Source organism: Populus alba, chromosome 19 (genome assembly GCF_005239225.2).
Source record: "Populus alba chromosome 19, ASM523922v2, whole genome shotgun sequence".
Lineage (NCBI taxonomy): Eukaryota > Viridiplantae > Streptophyta > Magnoliopsida > Malpighiales > Salicaceae > Populus > Populus alba.
In genome coordinates, this window is record NC_133302.1 from 1,092,551 (window position 1) to 1,111,883 (window position 19,333).

At 37.8% G+C, this 19,333-nt stretch overlaps 3 protein-coding genes and 1 pseudogene across 5 annotated transcripts; 2 read left to right on the forward strand and 2 right to left on the reverse strand.

Moving 5' to 3' along the window:
- Positions 1-620: 620 nt before the first annotated feature.
- LOC118039832 (T-complex protein 1 subunit gamma-like) lies at positions 621-4,789 on the reverse strand. The gene is given in 11 exon segments (XM_035046625.2): positions 621-1,135; positions 1,460-1,534; positions 1,920-2,024; positions 2,175-2,300; positions 2,404-2,720; positions 2,723-3,065; positions 3,407-3,480; positions 3,865-3,936; positions 4,020-4,088; positions 4,166-4,438; positions 4,517-4,789. Coding segments are annotated over 11 exon segments (1,668 nt in total). The 5' UTR covers positions 4,542-4,789; the 3' UTR covers positions 621-946.
- A 1,367-nt stretch (positions 4,790-6,156) lies between these two features.
- On the forward strand, positions 6,157-7,291 carry LOC118039831 (probable serine/threonine-protein kinase PBL23; annotated as a pseudogene).
- Positions 7,292-8,239: 948 nt separating this feature from the next.
- LOC118039830 (N6-mAMP deaminase) lies at positions 8,240-11,241 on the reverse strand. Of its 3 annotated transcripts, none has more exons than XM_035046623.2 (11): positions 11,027-11,241; positions 10,669-10,739; positions 10,305-10,396; positions 10,147-10,206; positions 9,800-10,033; positions 9,640-9,716; positions 9,479-9,548; positions 9,270-9,383; positions 9,044-9,110; positions 8,755-8,859; positions 8,240-8,667 (listed from the first exon to the last, which is right to left on the reverse strand). In XM_035046623.2, exons 1-11 carry the CDS (start codon positions 11,137-11,139, stop codon positions 8,543-8,545), a joined length of 1,128 nt encoding a protein of 375 aa, XP_034902514.1. In that variant the 5' UTR covers positions 11,140-11,241; the 3' UTR covers positions 8,240-8,542. The 3 variants fall into 3 exon arrangements, with proteins under 3 accessions (XP_034902514.1, XP_034902515.1, XP_073263139.1); XM_035046624.2 differs by lacking the exon at positions 11,027-11,241 and adding an exon at positions 10,830-11,013; XM_073407038.1 differs by lacking the exon at positions 11,027-11,241 and adding an exon at positions 10,863-10,993.
- A 1,976-nt stretch (positions 11,242-13,217) lies between these two features.
- LOC118039827 (uncharacterized) lies at positions 13,218-18,201 on the forward strand. Its single transcript, XM_035046622.1, has 2 exons — positions 13,218-14,288; positions 14,941-18,201. Exons 1-2 carry the CDS (start codon positions 13,218-13,220, stop codon positions 18,199-18,201), a joined length of 4,332 nt encoding a protein of 1,443 aa, XP_034902513.1.
- The last annotated feature ends 1,132 nt before the right edge of the window (positions 18,202-19,333 follow it).

A 19,333-nucleotide genomic window follows, 5' to 3' on the forward strand; every position in this document is an offset into this window, starting at 1 on the left:
TAGTAATAATAATTTTTTAGATGGTAATAATTTTAATAAATATTTTAGGAAAAATAATGAAAATAAAGGCAATGAAGTTATGTTTAGTTATATGACACTCCAACATATTGTTTGTTTTAGGTTTGTTAATTTTTAATTAATGAAATTCTATAGACATAACTGTATTATATTGTATTGTTAAGTTATTTAAACCTTGTATGAATTTTTATTTAAATCTTGTATTTTAAAATGTTTGAATATGCATATTGTTTATTTCATTTTATTTTAATTATATTATATTATTATTTATTACTGAAATTATTTAAATTTCAGTTTACTTACAATCCATCCTGTATACATGTTTGCTTCTAAATATGAACGAATATAAACCCATAAACATTAACAATACATGCTAAATCTTTAGATATCTATAATATACATAAAAAAATTTTAATCTAATATATAATATATCAACTTTTATAAAATTTAAATTTATAAAATATTAAAATAATATATTTTTTATTTTTTTGAATTTATTTTTTATATCAATACATCAAAATAATAAAAAAATATAAAAAAATAATTTAAGACTAAAAAAAATCAAATATTTTCAAAGTAACGGCGATCAGAAACACTACATCAATCATAAAACAAACTCCAAAGTAATTATGTCCAAATAAATGCACAGGACCAAAAAAGTTTAAAATAAAAAACCACACCATTACTGATTTACTGTTTTGTGTAGGAGGAATTCAGATTGGACAATACACTAACTAATACGAGTACCATACAATTCCTATATGGTCCACACCACCAGCAGGTCGCCACAGACAAATAGGCCCAAAACTTTGAACAAAGGCACTCTAATCAAAACTTGGGACAAAACAGCTCAAGAGCCGATAAAATAAACTGGCTTCTTTTGTCAGATTCTTCCATGGAAAGTCAGTTCAAACAGCAACTAAAATCTTCAGTCAGGAAGTATCTGCTCGCTGTCTGCATCTGCTTCTGTCTCAATCTTAGGCTTGGACGGACCCTGCGCTCCAGGGGCCTGCTTCTTCTTGATTCCACTCACAATGTCATCAATCCTCAGAAGCATGCAAGCAGACTCGATTGCTGTTTTGAAGGTTTGTGCCTTGACATTGTAGGCATCCCATATCTGATAACACAAGCAGATGGTTATCAGAACACTCAGATAAAACATATTTTGTGCTTCAACTTGTGGACTTGAAGACTTCAATCACCATCACCACCATAACATATCTAGTCAACTTCATACAAGAATATGTGAGAACAAAGATGAGGTAATCACATCGCAGCCATTCAACTACAGGGTAAAACTAAACTGCAGAAGAAAGTTTACGGTTTGCAGCATTGCACAAAGAAGTCATTATCTGACCTCCTTCTGAAGAAAGAGATTCTACCAAAGTTTAAGGATTTTCTAATTAATCATAGCAACAGGACCTGAAACTACAATATTTACCTTCCTCTCTTTCATATCGGTAATTTCACCAGTGTTCCCATCTATGCCAATCCATGCGTTTTCACCATTTGCATGCTGCAGTAATGAAATAATGAAAAAATAAACAGAAAATGGACGAGTGGAATCTGCAGGCAGAGCGATTATTCAATAAAAAAACACTACAAAAAGGTAACAAGCTTGTATTGGTTCCTCTACTCTTGATTTTGTACTAGTTTGCTCCCTCTACTTTTTTTTGTACTAACATCAACCTTCTACTTGAAAAATTGTATTTGTTTGGTCCTTAAGTAACTTGATGATTTAAGAGCAATCTGAACTTCCGGTCAAATAAGGGCGAAACAAAGACAATTTTGAAAGTAGTGAGTTGGCATTAGAATAAATAAAAGCAGAGAGGGCAACTAGTATAAAATCAAGAGTACAGATATGCAAAGAAGCCTTTAACCCTACAAAAAAAAGTTAATACCTTCCCTTGCAGAGCAGTCATCGTTCGGATCACATTAACACCACAATTCTGAGCCAATGTTCTTGGTATAGCCTCAAAAGCTATAGCAGCAGCTTCATAAGGCCACTGTTTCACAGCCATAAGAAATTGTATTTATAGCAAATTACTTGAAGCTATATTTTATCCACAGAAAAAGAAGGAAAAAAAGAGTAACAGCTGGTCAAATCTAAAATTTATTGAAGGGTAATCCATTGATGCAAGGGATCAATCATTCACCTTTTCTATTCCTTCGATAGATGAGCTTTTTTGCTTCAGAGCAGCAGATACAGTTAATTCTGTAGCACCCCCACCAGGAAGGAGTTTTGGATTCTTGAGTATATTTCTTGCTACAGACATGGCATCCTATATTGAGAGCAAGATTCAGAGCATTAGATGGCTGAGGCATATTAAAAAAAAAACATGCGGGCATAGAAGGAGGAATTTGAAAAGTTAAACCATTAAATACCTGCAAGTTTCTTTCCACTTCATTCAGAAGGTCCTTGCTGGCACCTCTCAAAAGAACAGTACAAGCCTTTGGATCTTTGCAATCAACAATGAAAGCAAAGAATTCATCCCCAATTTTCTTAACCTCAAATAAACCAGCCCCGGTACCAACATCAGACTCTTGCAACTCATCTGGTCTGTTCACAACAGTGGCCCCACATGCCTTGGCAATTCTGTTATTATCAGTCTTCCGCAGCCTCCTGATTGCACTAACACCAGCTTTGCTCAGATAGTGGCATGCCAAATCACTGAGACCTTTCTCTGTGATTACCAAATCTGTTTAAACTTAAGTATCTGCGCACACATATTCTCTATGTATTCCTCTTCCATTTTCAACAGGACTTCCCAGTCTTCTTCTCTAACCAGCTCCGCGTTTGTCTGGTTCTCTCCTTTTTTGTATTCAACAGGGCAATCAAGAAGAATAACACGTGGGTTCACAATTTTTCTTTTCATTTTTCCAGGGGCAACTACATCTTTGTTAAACATAACCCCTTTAAGAACCTTTGAATCTTCCAACTGGCCACCAGGCACCTTCTCAACCTTAATGTACTTCTTGATGTCAACTTCACGCAATCCTTGACCAAGGTCCACACCAACTATTGAGGTGGCATCAATTGCTAGATCCTAGAAGTTGGCAAAAACTTAGAATGGAACAAGTAGAATTGACCAGATAAGAACAAGCTGAGGGACAATGATTAATGTTCGCACTACTCATTGTATTCAGAATATTTAAAAATTACAGCAGATAGGGGGGGGGGGGAACTCTTAACACTGCATCACCACATATTCTGCTTCTGCTTCTTGACAAAAACTCTTCAATCAAACAAAGAGATTCAAGTCTCACATTTTAAGCATTCAATAAACTTCAATAGTTACGAAAGTTTCACTACCCAGTTAACAGGAAAGACCAAAACAGAAGTCAACAAAATGTCATGACTAAGTCATTAGAATGCAAGGATACTTACAGCAATTAAGTCCCCAAATTGACTAGTGAACTTTGTGCCAATGCAACTCTTGACCAGCCCCAACATTGTAGGACCTGCCACACATATCCATAAGTTACCAAAACAATAATCAACATCCCACAATGAAATCACAATCCTTTCCATTATATGAAATGAGTACTAAATTCCATGTAAAATATTCATACTCCTACAAAAGGGTGTTTCTTTTAAACTTCATCTTTATTTTTTTCACATACACAATTAAAGAAAAAAAAACATAGCTTGTTTATTAGCTGTAGTGAAGGGGGAAATATTATAAAATCACACTAATGAAAACACCAACCACCATCCCTCTCCTTCCATATAAATTCAAACTTGCATTTGGACATCAGTATAAACAAGCATAATAAGATTCAACCAATCAAGATAAAAAAATAAATTGAAATGCACTATCAGAAAGATTAGGAGCAACAACTTACGATCATTGACATCAATGGACATAGCAATTTTGTCAATCACTGCTATAGCATCCTCCAAAGCTTTACTGTAGGCTGCAGCAACGCAAAGGAATTAATTAGCAATGCCAAATACAAAAGTTAAAAAAAAGGAAGGAAGATTAAACCTAATTACCTACCTCGGCATATGACAGTAGGATGATAGTTCTTTTCGATGAAGGCTTCAGCAACATGAAGCATCTCTCCTCCTAAACATAAATATAAAATCAAAGAGATTTATTTAAAGAAAAAAAGGGCATAAAACAAAGAACAGAATATTAGGTACCGAGAACAATGACGGAGGTAGTTCCGTCACCGACTTCTTCGTCTTGAGTGCGACTTAATTCAATCATGGATTTAGCAGCAGGATGAGCCAGATCTAACTCACGCAGGATGGCATTGCCGTCGTTCGTGACAACAATACCGCCGCTGGCATCGAGAAGCATCTTCAACATGGAACGAGGACCTAAGGTGGTCCTGATAATATCGGCAACTGCCTTTGCAGCCTGTATGTTGGCATGATGTACCTTCCTTCCTGATTCCCGTTTCAACGAATCCCCTGCAGCAGCAGCCACACATTTTTCAATTTTTTATTATATTTTTTTGAATATTAAAAAATTAGGGTTTTACAACTTACTGAGAACGAGAACTGGAGCGTGCATCTTTCCTTTCAGCCTTTTCAGTTACAAGTAGAAAGCAAGCGTTATAAATAAATAAATAAACCCTAGTAGAAGAGAGGAGATGAGGATGAAGAGACGGACAGCTCGATGTGCTTCGTTTAAACCCCTTTCTCTGGGGTGCGGTGCTTCTTCTTCTAGACTTGAAACAGGGACACACTGCTGCCGTGCCTGCACTGCACGGACTTAACGTGAACAACGCCTTAAACCGACGTCGTTTTCTGTGTACCGAACAATATTTAATAATAATGCAGGAGAAAAGAAGAGACTAGAGAGTAGAGTAGAGCCCAGCAGGCCACTGAATCCGGATTCTTGGACGGCCCTTTATTTGTGTTTTTGCATCGCTATGAATTGAAAAAACAGATTTAAATAATTTAAACTGAAAAACAGGTTTAAATAATAAAAACTAAATAATTTTTAAAATAATGATCTGTTTAAAAGTAGCTTCAATTGTATATATACATATATAATTATGATATGGAGTTTTTTTTATAAAAAAAAATCACTTCAAGATATATCAAAATAATTATTTTATTTTTAAAATTAAACAATAAAAATATAAAAAACACAAGTCAAACATATTTTTAAAACACACTAAAATAATTAATACTCTCTCATACACACAAAAAAAAATTTATACTGATAAGTAAAATTAAAAATAAAAATAATTTTTAACAATATGAGCAAAGGTGATCCTAATTCTTGGATAAATTTCAATTTCACTCCTGGAGAGTTACATATTGTCTCAATATCACCTAAAATCTTTATTTTGTTCCAATTAAACCCCATACCTAAATCTTTATTTTGTTAATGGAATCCAATCATGTGGAAAAAGGATTATGATCGTGGTTATAGAGGAGACCTCCCTGTCAGCATTTATCTTAAGCCATGGAAAATGCTAATTATAGGAGGGAATAGATTAAAAGTGAGTTAACCAGAAACAAGTCTCTGCCCCTGTTTTTGCTAAACAGGGAAATCTAATTACTAGTTGGAAGCAAGAGGCTGACAGCTAGGCTAACTAACAATTTCAAAATCCAATGGTTTTGCTGCTATAGTTTACGAAAAAAAGCTAACAATGCTGTTACCAGAAGAACTCAATTCCTATAAAGTTAACGGATACGTAAATACCATTTCATGGTGAGATAGAATCATCTTACCTCCAACAATGTACTTTAAAAGAAACTCAGTATTTGTATAGATTACATAAATACACTACAGGGTTTGCAAATTAGCAGGAGGAGAGGAAGGAAATGAGTCTTTTCTCGTGTTTTAGATTGAAAAAGAAGAGTTCTTTTAAGGGAAGTAGATCATCATGGACCCAAGGGGTTTGGTAGACAAGGCAAAACATTATCCTTCATTAGGAACATCTCTCGTATAATAGGCGTGTCCATGGAATAAATTTCAAGTTTGTGATTAGTAATGGATAATTGCCAATGATTTTGGTCATGTTATCAATGTTGCAGACAGAAGCAAAAGGAGGAACATTTCTCAAGTTTTCACTTTGGAAGGTGGATTTGGAAGGGTGCTTACATTAAGTTTGGTTCAACACTACAATCTTGTCAAACTGATTGGATACAGCGCTGATGGTGATCAAAGACTTCTAGTTAATGAATTCATGGCCAGTGAATCTTTGGAAAATCACCTTCTTGGTATGCCCATATAATTTTTTTTTTTAATCCTAGGCAAGAATCTCTGTATACATGTCATGTTGCAGTTCAAGCACGGGCTTGATTTAGCCTTAGGTCCAAAGTTTTTCCATCTGCGTTGTCTCTCTAAAGATTTGTGCTTAGTGTGAAAACATTTTCTGCTTTCCAGATTTACGTCCAGGAAAAGAGCCTTTGGACTGGACAGCTAGGATGAAAATAGCATCAGGAGCAGCAAAAGGGCTGGAGTATTTGCATGATGTTGCCGATCCTCAAATCATCTATAGGGATTTCAAAGCTTCAAATATTTTATTAGATGAAGATTTCAATCCGAAGCTGTCTGATTTTGGACTTGCCAAGTTGGGTCCAGCAGGAGGAAAAGAACATGCGTCTACCAGGGTGACGGGTACATATGGCTACTGTGCTCCTGAATATCAAATGACAGGTCAGCTGACAAAAATGTCTGATGTGTACAGTTTCGGTGTTGTTTTTCTGGAGATAATTTCAGGAAGGAGAGTTATTGACATGTCAAGACCAACTGAAGGGCAGAACCTAATTCTTTGGGTACGTTGATGGTTTTCTTTCCCAGTAAACTTGTTAGGATTATATCTTTCATATCGGGTAAGGTTATAGCATGAAGCATAGGCTGCAAACATTGACGTTTAAGGACTGATTGGAAATGCAGACCATGATTCTTATTCTCATTTCCATATCGCAGGCAGCGCCGCTATTTAAGGACAGAAGTCAATTTACAGCAATTGCAGATCCATGGCTTGGAGGAAAATACCCAAAAAAGAGTCTATATCAAGCTCTTGCAATTGCAGCCATGTGTATCCAAGAGGAAGCTGATAGCGACCTTTGATCGCTGATGTTGTAATGGCACTTGAGTATCTTGCCATGCCAATCGATGAGAAAAAAGCTACAATGACATCAACTGGAAGCATCCACCATGTTGACTCTGTGGAAGGAGGAAATGCAAAGGAAGAGCTGGGAGTTTAGATGTCCTGCAGAAACCAGAAGCTACTTCTAGGACTTCAATATTGTGGTGTTTGATGCATTTTTATATGATCCTAAACATTGATACTGTGTTTCTGTTGGTGTTAATTTTTGAAGTTCAGAAAAATGTAGAATAAATAATATTTGATTGTTGAGTTATTATTGTTTACCCCTGCTGTCATGGGAAATTGTTTAGTGCTCACCAGGTATATGTATATCCGTAGCTCGTTGGTGTTCTCAGATTTAAAAAAAAAAACTTTACTGTCAGTGAATGTAAATCATTGATATAACTACTTTTATAAGCTCAATGTTTAAAGCTTGGTTTGTTACACAAATAAGATTGTATGGTTTTATTTTTTCTGGTATTGCATGTAATTGGAGTCAGGATTTTGTTTGCAGACATTGCCTGCTGAGATAATTCAGTTGCCAAATCTTGAGAAGCTTTATCTTGAGAACAATAGGCTTTCAGTTTTGCCACCCGAGCTTGGTGAGCTGAAGAGTTTGAAAATTCTCGCGGTTGATTACAATACAGTTCCTCGTAAGAATCTGCTCATAATATGCATGTAATTCGCTTCATCCTATACTGTTTCGTTCTTATAGGACAGGCATAACTTCCTGACAAGGAATAGGGAAATCTTTCGTTGGGAAGGGAACTTGGGAAGCAGATTTGCAATGTGTTTCGCCCTCGACAAACATGACGAATGCTTCCACTCGTAGCTGCCGCTATTACTATTGCTGGTTTCCATGGTAAATTACAAGGAGATAGTTTAATTTGTTACGTGGGCACTCATCACATAAGTTGTGCTTCTACCGGCGTTGTTTTTGTTATTATCCAATGCTATGTACAGACATGGACATGGCAACTACAAAGGCTATGTACAGACTTTGTTTAAACCTAAGTTCATAAGTGAGTAGTTTTTTTCAAAACACCATCGAGATAGATGCAAAATGAATCATAGCAGTGTGAATGTTGAAAAACAGTAGATGCATGAAACATTTTCAGCAGAAACTATCAAACTAAACCAATTCTGGGATTTGCTAATCTGATTCCAAGTGGTCATGGTTTTATAGCTCAATGCTAAGAAAATCCTGAGTTATAAATTTAAATAGGTACATGTTCAACATATATGGATACACCTACTTCCAATCTAAAAATCAGATATTGCACCATATATGGTGAAGGCCTGACTACTGAACAAGATGAACTGGGAAGATATCTGAAAAGTCTAATATCAATGTGATCAACAGGTCTTGTGCGATAAATAGAGTGTTATGTAGCTCAAACCTCAATAACAATTTCACTAAAATGGTCATGACATACTATCGTCTGCTCCACTAGATGCCTGATCATAGATTTAGTTTCTTTGCGGCTGAATCAAAAGTCTCTACTAAATCCTGCTTGACTTCATCACCAGCAAATATACACTCAATTCCATTTCTGGCAAGCTCAAACATTTCCCTCTTTCCAAGACCTTGATTTTTGATAGAAACATACAATCAGTAATGTTTAGCTAGCTACTTGAACTATTTCTTGTCACCATAACAATCTTTATACTTACCAAATGCAGTTGAAGCAAGTTTATACTCGTTGGAAAGACTAGTGGAAAAAACTCCAGCATCATCAGTACACAGAACTAGAGGATGTTTAGCACTATACAAATCAACTGCATAACAGAGTAAAATGTGTAAAACTGAGGCAGGAGATGCTGAAACAGTAATCCATATCATTGGGTTAATAATGCCTAAATAAAACTTTCACGGGCTTGCTTAGAGAGGTAGTCAAGTGAACACACCAATTTAATTGTTAGATGCCAATTTAAATAGAAAAAATAGAAGTAGAAGACTAACCAAAATGGTGAATATCTATTGAAGAGATTGATTCAGTCTTGATGTTCGATGTCAAACAGATCTCGACCTGCAAAAGATTTGTTTAAGCTTAATATCAAAGGAGTTCGACATTTAAATCAATTTGGTCACCAGTGTCATAAGCACTTTGTTGCAGATAATAGAAGAAAACAGGCCAGTAACAAGAAGCTTTAGTCCATTAGAAAAAAAATGTTTATGGATATCCAACCGGTATTTTAGATGTTTTTAATTGTCTCCATTCTTCCTCTTCAAAGAAGATCGCATGGCCAATTCTCTGGGGGAGAAAATCTAGCATTGGTTGGACCTCCTGGCGATTAGGTACCTACAAACACTAAGTCATAAATAACCAGTAAGGCTCGTTAATAAAATAAAATTCAGTCATAGAAACAAAATCAAGCATTAGAAATGAAAACAAACCTCTCCGCAATGCAGAGTTATGTAGAGACCCTGTTCCTGGGCAAATTTTAGTGCTGGCAAGAATGTCTTCCTGAGTTGGATGAAAAGAGGATTTAAGATTGTCATCCCTTTAAACTAACATTTTATCTGCTAATAAAGAAATTTTATCAGTATGGAAGTACCATTCACCCACAACAGGATTTCCAGAAAGGTCAATACCAACAACCCCCAAATCCCTCATTTCTAGTGCAAGCTTAACCTGTAAATAAGAAACAAAAGGGGGGATGACAGTTAGAAGCCTTACCCAATTCATAATTTTTAGTAGCTCATAAACATCCTTACAGTTTCAATTGCAGCTTCAGTTGTCTCGCGACGATCAATGCTAAGAAGAAGTCTAACATATATCTTTTTCCTTTTAGTTCCATCACATGCGTCATTCATGGCAATAGAATTCAAGGAATCTTGAGTGTTGAATTTATGAGGACCAAAATCTATATCTACTGCAGTGACAGCCCTTAAACCTTCTACCACGGCTTCCATATAAGAGTGCTTGCTCATTCCTATAGAATCATTTTTCTGGATAACAGGAAACCACAAATTCCTTCATCAATAAAAATAAACACAGTACATTTAACCTTACAAAATAAACCAATATAACAAGCTGAAACCTCATTAACTCATGTAAGTACCTTGGGAGTTGTTCTTAACTCTATATACACAACATTCTCAGAAGCAAAATCTTCTACCACCTTGTTAGGAAAATTTTTAAAAAATCAATGCATAAAATTTTGAGATTTAAAATAAAATAAAATAAAATAAAAAATCAAGAAATATTAAATTGTCATACTTCTTTTGTGATTCTGGTCACAGTCTTGTGATCAGTAGTGAGAATGTGAATGAGGTCAAACAATTTGAATACTTCGCCCAAAGAACGGTCATCTGAGTAAAAGAAAATTGAAAGTTCTCAATGTCACACATTATCAAGAGCTGAAAGGGAAATTAAAAATGAAAAAGAAATAGAGAAAAATATACTACAGAATAATTACACATTTGCGTCAAAAGGCTTTTATTGGCATGAGAAGAAGGATAATCCAACTTATTGATAAAACCATGTAATCACAAGTAATCAAAATTCTTGAACTACTCTTCTTTCACATACTTTCTCAGCAACCAAACACATGTACAACCATAAAACATAAAAAAGAACATACTTTTCATGATAACATGCTCCACATCTGAGAAAACAATGACACCCTTTTCACCCAAAGCTCTAGCAAGCTCTCTGCATAAGCAAAAATACATAAATCCATCAATAAATTGCTAACAAATAACCAAAACTCCATTATCAAACTTAACAATTCAAGAAAGAGACATTAAAGATAAAATCTTTAAATTTGAAGACAACTTCTTTTCTTCTTTCCTCTTTTAGTCACTTGGCAATGAAACATCCAAAAAAACATAAGTCGCATAAACTAACACAAAACAGAATATAATACTTAGAACTCAAAAACTCATTAAGAAAGAAATAACTAAAAAAGAGGGGAAAAAAAGGTAAGTATGAGAGCATACAAAAGTGTGGAGTCTCTTATGGAACCATTAAGGTGGGCATGGAGTTCAATCTTTGGCATGGATACCCACCACTTCATTTCTTCTTCTTCTTCTGTGTTTGTTTGTCTCTGCATTGGTGTTGCTTTCCACTGTGTTTTGCGATAATTGAGAAGACTGACTTACTGTTCGCAATGACTTTACCACTGATTGATGATTTCTCAATTGTTGGCTTATCTGGGGTGGGTGGCTTCTCTGGGGTGGGATCTACTAATTGATGATCTCTGAGTTGTTGGCTTATCTGGGGTGGGATCTACTGATTGTTGGCTTATCTGGGGTGGGGTCACTCGGGGATGATGTTGGTTGACCATGAGCTGGTGAGTGCAGCGAAATCATCCAGCATGTGTGCACCTCCATGATGCAAACCTCCTTTTTCTACATATAATGATAAATTACAAGTACAATTATGACGAATTGCATCCAACGTAACCTGAAAAGCTAAATTGAGAAGAATTAATTTTTGAATAGTATAAATATAATTTTTTTAATTATTTATATTTTAATGATAAAAAGCTATTTAAAAAAATTATTTATATTTTAATATATTTCATGTTAAATTTATTTTTATATAATTATGCAACTAATTTAGATATTTTATATATAATATAATTATGATGTTATTAATAATATAATTAATATGAGTAATTATAAAAATAATATAAAATTTAATGAAATAATATGAAAGTTAAAAGATATAATTTAAAATTAAACTTAAAATTTATTTATATAAATATCTTTAATTTTTAGTTTTATATGTTACTGTTAAAAATTTAATCTTTTAAAAGTAAATTCAAATTCAAACTTTGAAAAAACTATCAATATTTTACATTTTGATTTTCAATTTTTTTTTAAAAATTCATGCTTTGAAAAAATGACTGCCATTATTTTAAATTTTAAAATTTTAAATTTTGAAAAAATAACAACTACTATTTTAAATTTTAAAATTTTAGATTTAAAAAAAATAACCGCCACCATTTTAAATTTTAAAATTTCAAATTTTGAAAAAAATAACCGCCAACATTATAAGATTTGAGGTTTAGGGTTTAGGGCTTAGGGCTTAGGGCTTAGGGCTTAGGGTTAGGGTTAGGGTTTTAGGGTTTTAGGGTTTAGGGTTTAAGGTTTAGGGTTCGGGGTTTAGGGTTTCGGGTTCGGGGTTTAGGGTTTAGGGTTTCGGGTTTCGGTTTAGGGTTTAGGCTTTAGGGTTTCAGGTTTAGGGGGTTAGGGGTTAGGGTTTAGAGTTTAGGGTTTGGGGTTTAGGGTTTGGGGTTTTGGGTTTAGGGTTTCGGGTTTAGGGTTTCAGGGTTTAGGGCTTAAGGCTTAGGGCTTAGGGCTTAGGGCTTAGGGTTTTAGGGTTTAGGGTTTTAGGGTTTTAGGGTTTTAGGGTTTGGGGTTTGGGGTTTTGGGTTTGGGGTTTCGGGTTTAGGGTTTAGGGTTTCGGGTTTTAGGGTTTAGGGTTTAGGGTTTGGGGTTCTAGGGTTTCGGGTTTTGGGGTTTGGGGTTTCGGGTTTCGGGTTTAGGGTTTGGGGTTTGGGGTTTGGGGTTTGGGGTTTGGGGTTTCGGGGTTTGGGGTTTCGGGGTTTCGGGTTTAGGGTTTAGGGTTTAGGGTTTAGGGTTTAGGGTTTTAGGGTTTAGGGTTTAGGGTTTAGGGTTTAGGGTTTTAGGGTTTAGGGTTTAGGGTTTAGGGTTTTAGGGTTTAGGGTTTAGGGTTTAGGGTTTAGGGTTTAGGGTTTAGGGTTTTAGGGTTTTAGGGTTTTGGGGTTTTGGGGTTTGGGGTTTGGGGTTTGGGGTTTAGGGTTTAGGGTTTAGGGTTTAGGGTTTAGGGTTTTAGGGTTTAGGGTTTAGGGGTTTAGGGTTTAGGGTTTAGGGTTTAGGGTTTAGGGTTTAGGGTTTAGGGAGGGTTTAGGGTTTAGGGAGGGAAAAAAAAAAAAAAAAAAAAATGCCGAGAGAGAATAGCTGCAGGCGATGGGAAGAAGAAGCACCATGCCACCGGCCAAACCGCCTCCCCTGATCACCGTTCACCATCCTTCTCGTCGATCTCAGTGTGGTTTGTCTCTTGTACACACAAGCCATACTTTCACCGACTACAATTTTAGTTTTCTTTCTGTTTTGCTCAACACAAATCTCCTTTTTCTGGCCAAAAACCTACACCTTCACCATGACCACTCAAACTACACTGCCGGTCACCTCTCCCACTACTACCCTTCCCACAACATCCCAGCCGCCCCCCAAGACCCTACTGAATCCACCGAAACACCAACATAAACCTTCCACCCAAGCTGGTCAGACATCATGGGCAGATCGTGTACGAGTCTCAAGCTCCAACACACGGTTCACACTAGATCCTCTTCCACGCCAACCAGTGGGGCAGTGCCTCAAGATTACGGAGCAAATATTACTGGAAAATACTGCCCAATGGACGAGATGCATGATAGGTTTTTTTCCAGGATTTAAGATGCCATATCATGCGGTTAATGCAATAGCCTCTAGGGTATGGCGACAATGTGGCCTTGAAAACGTTATGACCACAGCCAATGGGTTCATGATCTTTCGGTTTAAGACAGAAGAAGAGATGCATGCTGTCATGGAAAAAGGACCATGGATGTTCGGAGGGAAGAATATAATTCTGCAACAATGGCATCCCCGTTACAATTTTGACAAGAGCAAAATATCCACTCTTCCAGTATGGATTCGGCTCCATGGCTTGCCCTTCCCTTTGTGGTCTAAGCAGGGATTAAGTCTCGCAGCCAGCATGGTTGGCAGGCCCTTATCATGTGATGAACTCACATATAATTGCACTCGACTGGAATACGCACGGCTATGTGTGGAAATTGATGCATCCCTGCCGGTGATCAACAGTTTTGATATTGAATGCCCTCTCTCTGCTGATCCTATTACAGTTACTGTGGATTACGAATGGAAACCAAAGCATTGTGAGCAATGTAAGGTCTTTGGTCACACTTGCAAATTCACTGATGATGCTCCCCAATTCAAAGTCCTGCAGACCACATCCCCCACCTCACCAACAAAGCCTCCCACAACCAACCACTCCACAACACCTATTGCATCCCCAGTACCTCCCACCCCATTAACCACCACTTTGCCTTCCACAAACATACCCAAGCTACCCACATACAACAACAACCACAGCATCCACCCTTACCTATACCGCAGCCACCTGCAGTTCACATATCAGGAATTGAAGCATGCGACTCCAGTCAAGATTCAGGTACTGAATGTCCAGAACTTGAACCACACCATATTCAATTCCTTAATCCCATTACTTGTTTAGAAAGTAAAATGGATTCATTGAGAACAGTTAGTGCAAACTCATCTACTGATATAGCAAATTCGGTTGGTAACTCCCCTATTTCTGATCCCCCCGATAAGCTTCAATCCCCATCTCCCTCTCCACAAACCGTGAGGAAAAAGAAAGGGGGGAAGAAGAAGAAAGAGGCCAAGGGCCGTTGATCCTATCACCCATTATACCTAAATAAATGTTCTTAGTTGGTAGCTGGAACATATGGGGACTCAACACCCCAAAAAAACAAAAAACAGTTCACTCTTGGACACAAACACACAACCTTGACATCATTGGCCTTCTGGAAACTAAGATAGCTGCTGCTAACTTAGCTTTAATTACACCGAAAATTGCCCCCTCTCATTGGCAGTACCTCTCAAACACTTCCTCCTCCCCAACTTGCCGAATCCTTGTTGGATGGAACCCCCATAAATTACACCTCATCCCCTTACATTTCTCTTCACAATGGCTGACATGTGAAGTAAACCAACCAAACCAACCCATCCCTACCCGTATCACATTTGTGTATGGACACAATACACCTGCTGAAAGACAAGCTTTATGGGAATACATTGCACAGGAGAGTGGTACCAATGGTTGCACCCCATGGCTTGTAATGGGAGATTTTAATGCAATAATGCAAGCTAGTGACCGATATGGTGGAGATACTCAATGGCCTTGCTATCAAGATGACTTTAGCACTTGCATCAATCATTCTGAACTCATTCAGGTTCCCTACACTGGCATCAAATATTCCTGGAATAATGGACAACATGGTGCTAATCTAATCCAGAAGAAGCTTGACTGGATTTTTGGCAATCCACTTCTGTTTTCCACATGGCCTGCTACACAAGCAACCTTCCAACCGAGAAGCATCTCTGACCATAGTGCTATGATTCTCAGTTTCAACAGGCCTAACCATCATCGGCATTCTTCATTCAAATTCTTGAATGCATGGGCTGATCGCAATGATTTCCCCTCCATCGTAGCATCATCTTGGTGCATACCTATTACAGGCAATCCAATGTTCAAACTTACCTCTAAACTTCGCAGGTTGAAGCCTGCCCTAAGACAGCTTCACTTTCAGCACACCAACAACATCACCAGCAGAGTAGCTCAAGCCAAAGCATCATGGGATGCAGCTCAATATGATATTGATAATCATCCGGAGTCAGAGGAAGCCAAAGTCAATGAACGTCATCTTGCTGCTGCATACATGCAGCTTTGCAAAGATGAGGAATCATACTTTAAACAAAAATCCAGAATCCAATGGCTTCAGCTTGGTGATAGGAATACATCATTCTTCCACAAATCATTGCTGCACCGACAGGTTAGAAACAATATTTATAGATTGCAAGATGATGCAGGAACTGTTATTCATGATCAACAGGAGATAGGGAACATGGCATCAACGTATTTTCAACGTCTGTTATGTGTCCCTAATCCCCCAATCCTTGAAGACCTGCACTCTATATACCCTGCCACTATCTCAGAAGCTTCAAAATCCATAGCTGAAGCTCCCATTACCAATGATGATATTCAAGCTGCTTTGTTCTCCATTCCGGATACTAAAGCACCAGGGCCGGATGGATATAATGCCTTTTTCTTCAAGAAATGCTGGGATATCATCAAAGTTGATTTCACTGCTGCCATCAGGTACTTCTTCTTATATAACACTCTGCCCCGCTGTGTCAATGCCACAAGAGTCTCTTTGGTGCCGAAACAAGAACATCCAGCATGTTTGAATGATTATCGGCCTATATCGTGCTGTAATGTTTTATACAAATGTATAGCCAAATTACTTGTGACTAAATTAAAGGCAGCACTAGCAGATGTAATTGGTCCCTCACAATCAGCTTTTGTACCGGGGAGAAACATTTCGGATGCTATTCTCCTTACACAAGAACTCATGCATAATTACCACCACAAAACAAGACCTGCAAGGTGTGCATTAAAAATCGACTTGAGGAAGGCATTTGATACTGTCAGCCTAGAATTTATTCTTGCAGGGCTTCATGCTATTGATCTCCCTCCCACCTTGATCAACTGGATCAAAACCTGTATTACAACAGTCCATTACACTATAAACATCAATGGTGAATTGCATGGCTTTTTTCAGTCCACAAGAGGCATTCGGCAGGGTGATCCCCTCTCGCCCTACCTTTTTGTCTTAGCAATGGAAGGCTTAAGTGGGATCATTCGACAGACCATCAGCAGCAGCAACTTCCAGTATCATTGGAGGTGTAAGCCAACAAACATAACTCATCTTTGTTTTGCAGACGATCTCATGATGTTTTGCCATGCGGATACTGACTCAATTCGTGTGCTCAAAACAAGTCTAGACATTTTCTCCTCTCTCTCAGGTCTCCATATAAATCTTGCCAAGTGTTCACTCTATTTATCAGGCATTGATAGCAGATTGAGAAGCAGCATCGCAGACAGCATAGGAATTCAAGAAAAAGTATTGCCAGTCCGCTACCTTGGAGTTCCCCTCATTTCTACTCGGTTGACACACACTGATTGCATCCCATTAATGGAAAGAATTATAGCAAGAATCAAGCTATGGACATCATCATCACTTACCTATGCAGGCAGATTACAACTCATAAAATCGGTGCTATTTTCCATTCAAGTGTATTGGTCTACAATTTTCATCCTACCGTGTGCAACAATCAAACAGATAGAAAGTATATTGGCAGCTTTTTTGTGGCGAGGCACATCACTTTCACATGCAGGAGCAAAGGTTGCCTGGCAAGCCATCTGCTACCCGGAGAAAGAAGGAGGTCTAGGTGTAAAAAGGCTCAAAATCTGGAACCAAGCTGCCACACTCAAGCATATCTGGCACCTTCTTACCAACAAGACAAATGTATGGACCTCATGGATTCATGCAATTCTCTTGCGTGGGAGATCATTCTGGCAAATTCCCATACCATCAAATCCCTCCTGGTCTTGGAGGAAAATACTGCAGAGTCGAGAATGGTGCAGAGGATGGTTCACAGTAACCATAGGAAATGGCTCATTAACTCACTTGTGGTATGATTATTGGCTGCCTGAAGGGAAGAGGCTTATAGATACCCACCAGCTACGCACCCTCACTGCCACAGGATTACCATGGAATGCAAAAGTCTCCAATATCATAACTGATGGGCACTGGCAATTCCCTATGGAGACTACATCGTTGCATGCACAATGGAATTCCATAAATTTCCACCCAAAGCCGTTTCATGATGATCAATGGGTATGGACAGGACAACCATCAGGGAAATTTACCATTCACTCAGCATGGGAACTTCTACGGGACAGAAGACCTCTCAACACTCTCCATCTATTACTATGGTTCAAAGGCCACATTCCAAGACAATCATTTATTCTTTGGCTAGCTAGCATGGGTCGGCTGCACACAATGGATAGGCTTCAGATGGCTGGAATAATAAGTAATGCATCTTGCATCTTATGTGGACTACATACAGAGACGCATGGTCACCTATTCTTTGAATGTCCAACCTCTCAATTAGTTTGGCAAACTGTTAATGCAAAAGCCAACATTTACTGGCCATGCTGTACTTGGCAGAATCTACTTCAATGGGGCACCACACATTACAGTCGAAAGAAGGATATACAACATCTTATAGCACGACTAGTGCTCTCAGCTTCTGTATACATCCTTTGGCATGAACGTAACAAGAGAGTCTTCAATCACCAATACCAATCTGCTGCCAACATAGCTGAGGAGGTATTTCAACAGGTTCGGACACAAATAACAACTATGGAGTTTAGAGGAACAATTCCAGCCGCAATATGCAACATATGGGGTATCATGGATGATAGGAATACTGCCTAATGCAATGATACAGTGCATGAAGACAATACAAGATCACATTGGGTCACTTTTCACGTAGTGATCCTGCATGTTGGTTTATTCACATATTTTAGTTCTCTGTTTGGCAGCAACAGCCGTAAACAATTTCTTTGGTTAATTTGTTTTTTCTCACTAGCTAAATTATCTTGGGGTATGCCCCTCGTAATTTTGTAAAAGAATATTCTTTTTTATATATACACATCTTACTTTTTTCAAAAAAAGGGTTTAGGGTTTAGGGTTTTTAGGTTTAGGGTTTAGGGTTTAGGGTTTAGGGTTTAGGTTTAGGGTTTTAGGGTTTAGGGTTTAGGGTTTGTTTAGGGTTTAGGGTTTTAGGGTTTTAGGGTTTAGGGTTAGGTTTAGGGTTTAGGGTTTTAGGTTTAGGGTTTAGGTTTAGGGTTTAGGGTTTAGGGTTTAGGGTTTAGGGTTTAGGTTTAGGGTTTAGGGTTTAGGGTTTAGGTTTAGGGTTTAGGGTTTAGGGTTAGGTTAGTGGGTTTAGGGTTTTAGGGTTTAGGGTTTAGGGTTTTAGGGTTTAGGCCGTTTAGGGTTTAGGGTTTAGGGTTTAGGGTTTTAGGGTTTAGGGTTTAGGGTTTGGGTTTAGGTTTAGGGTTTTAGTTTTTTAGGGTTTAGGTTTAGGGTTTAGGGTTAGGTTTAGGGTTTAGGGTTTTAGGGTTTAGGGTTTAGGTTTAGGGTTTAGGGTTTAGGGTTTAGGGTTTAGGGTTTAGGGTTTAGGGTTTAAGGGTTTAGGGTTTAGGGTTTTTTAGGGTTTGGGTTTAGGGTTTAGGGTTTAGGGTAGGGTTTAGGGTTTAGGGTTTAGGGTTTATAGGGTTTAGGGTTTAGGGTTTAGGTTTAGGGTTTAGGGTTTGGTTTAGGGTTTAGGGTTTAGGGTTTAGGGTTTAGGGTTTAGGGTTTAGGGTTTAGGGTTTAGTTTTTTAGGGTTTAGGGTTTAGGGGTTTAGGTTTAGGGTTTGTTTAGGGTTTTAGGGTTTAGGGTTTTTAGGGTTTAGGGTTTAGGGTTTAGGGTTTAGGGTTTAGGGTGTTTAGGGTTTAGGGTTTAGGGTTTAGGGTTTAGGTTTTGGTTTAGGGTTTAGGGTTTAGGGTTTAGGGTTTAGGGTTTA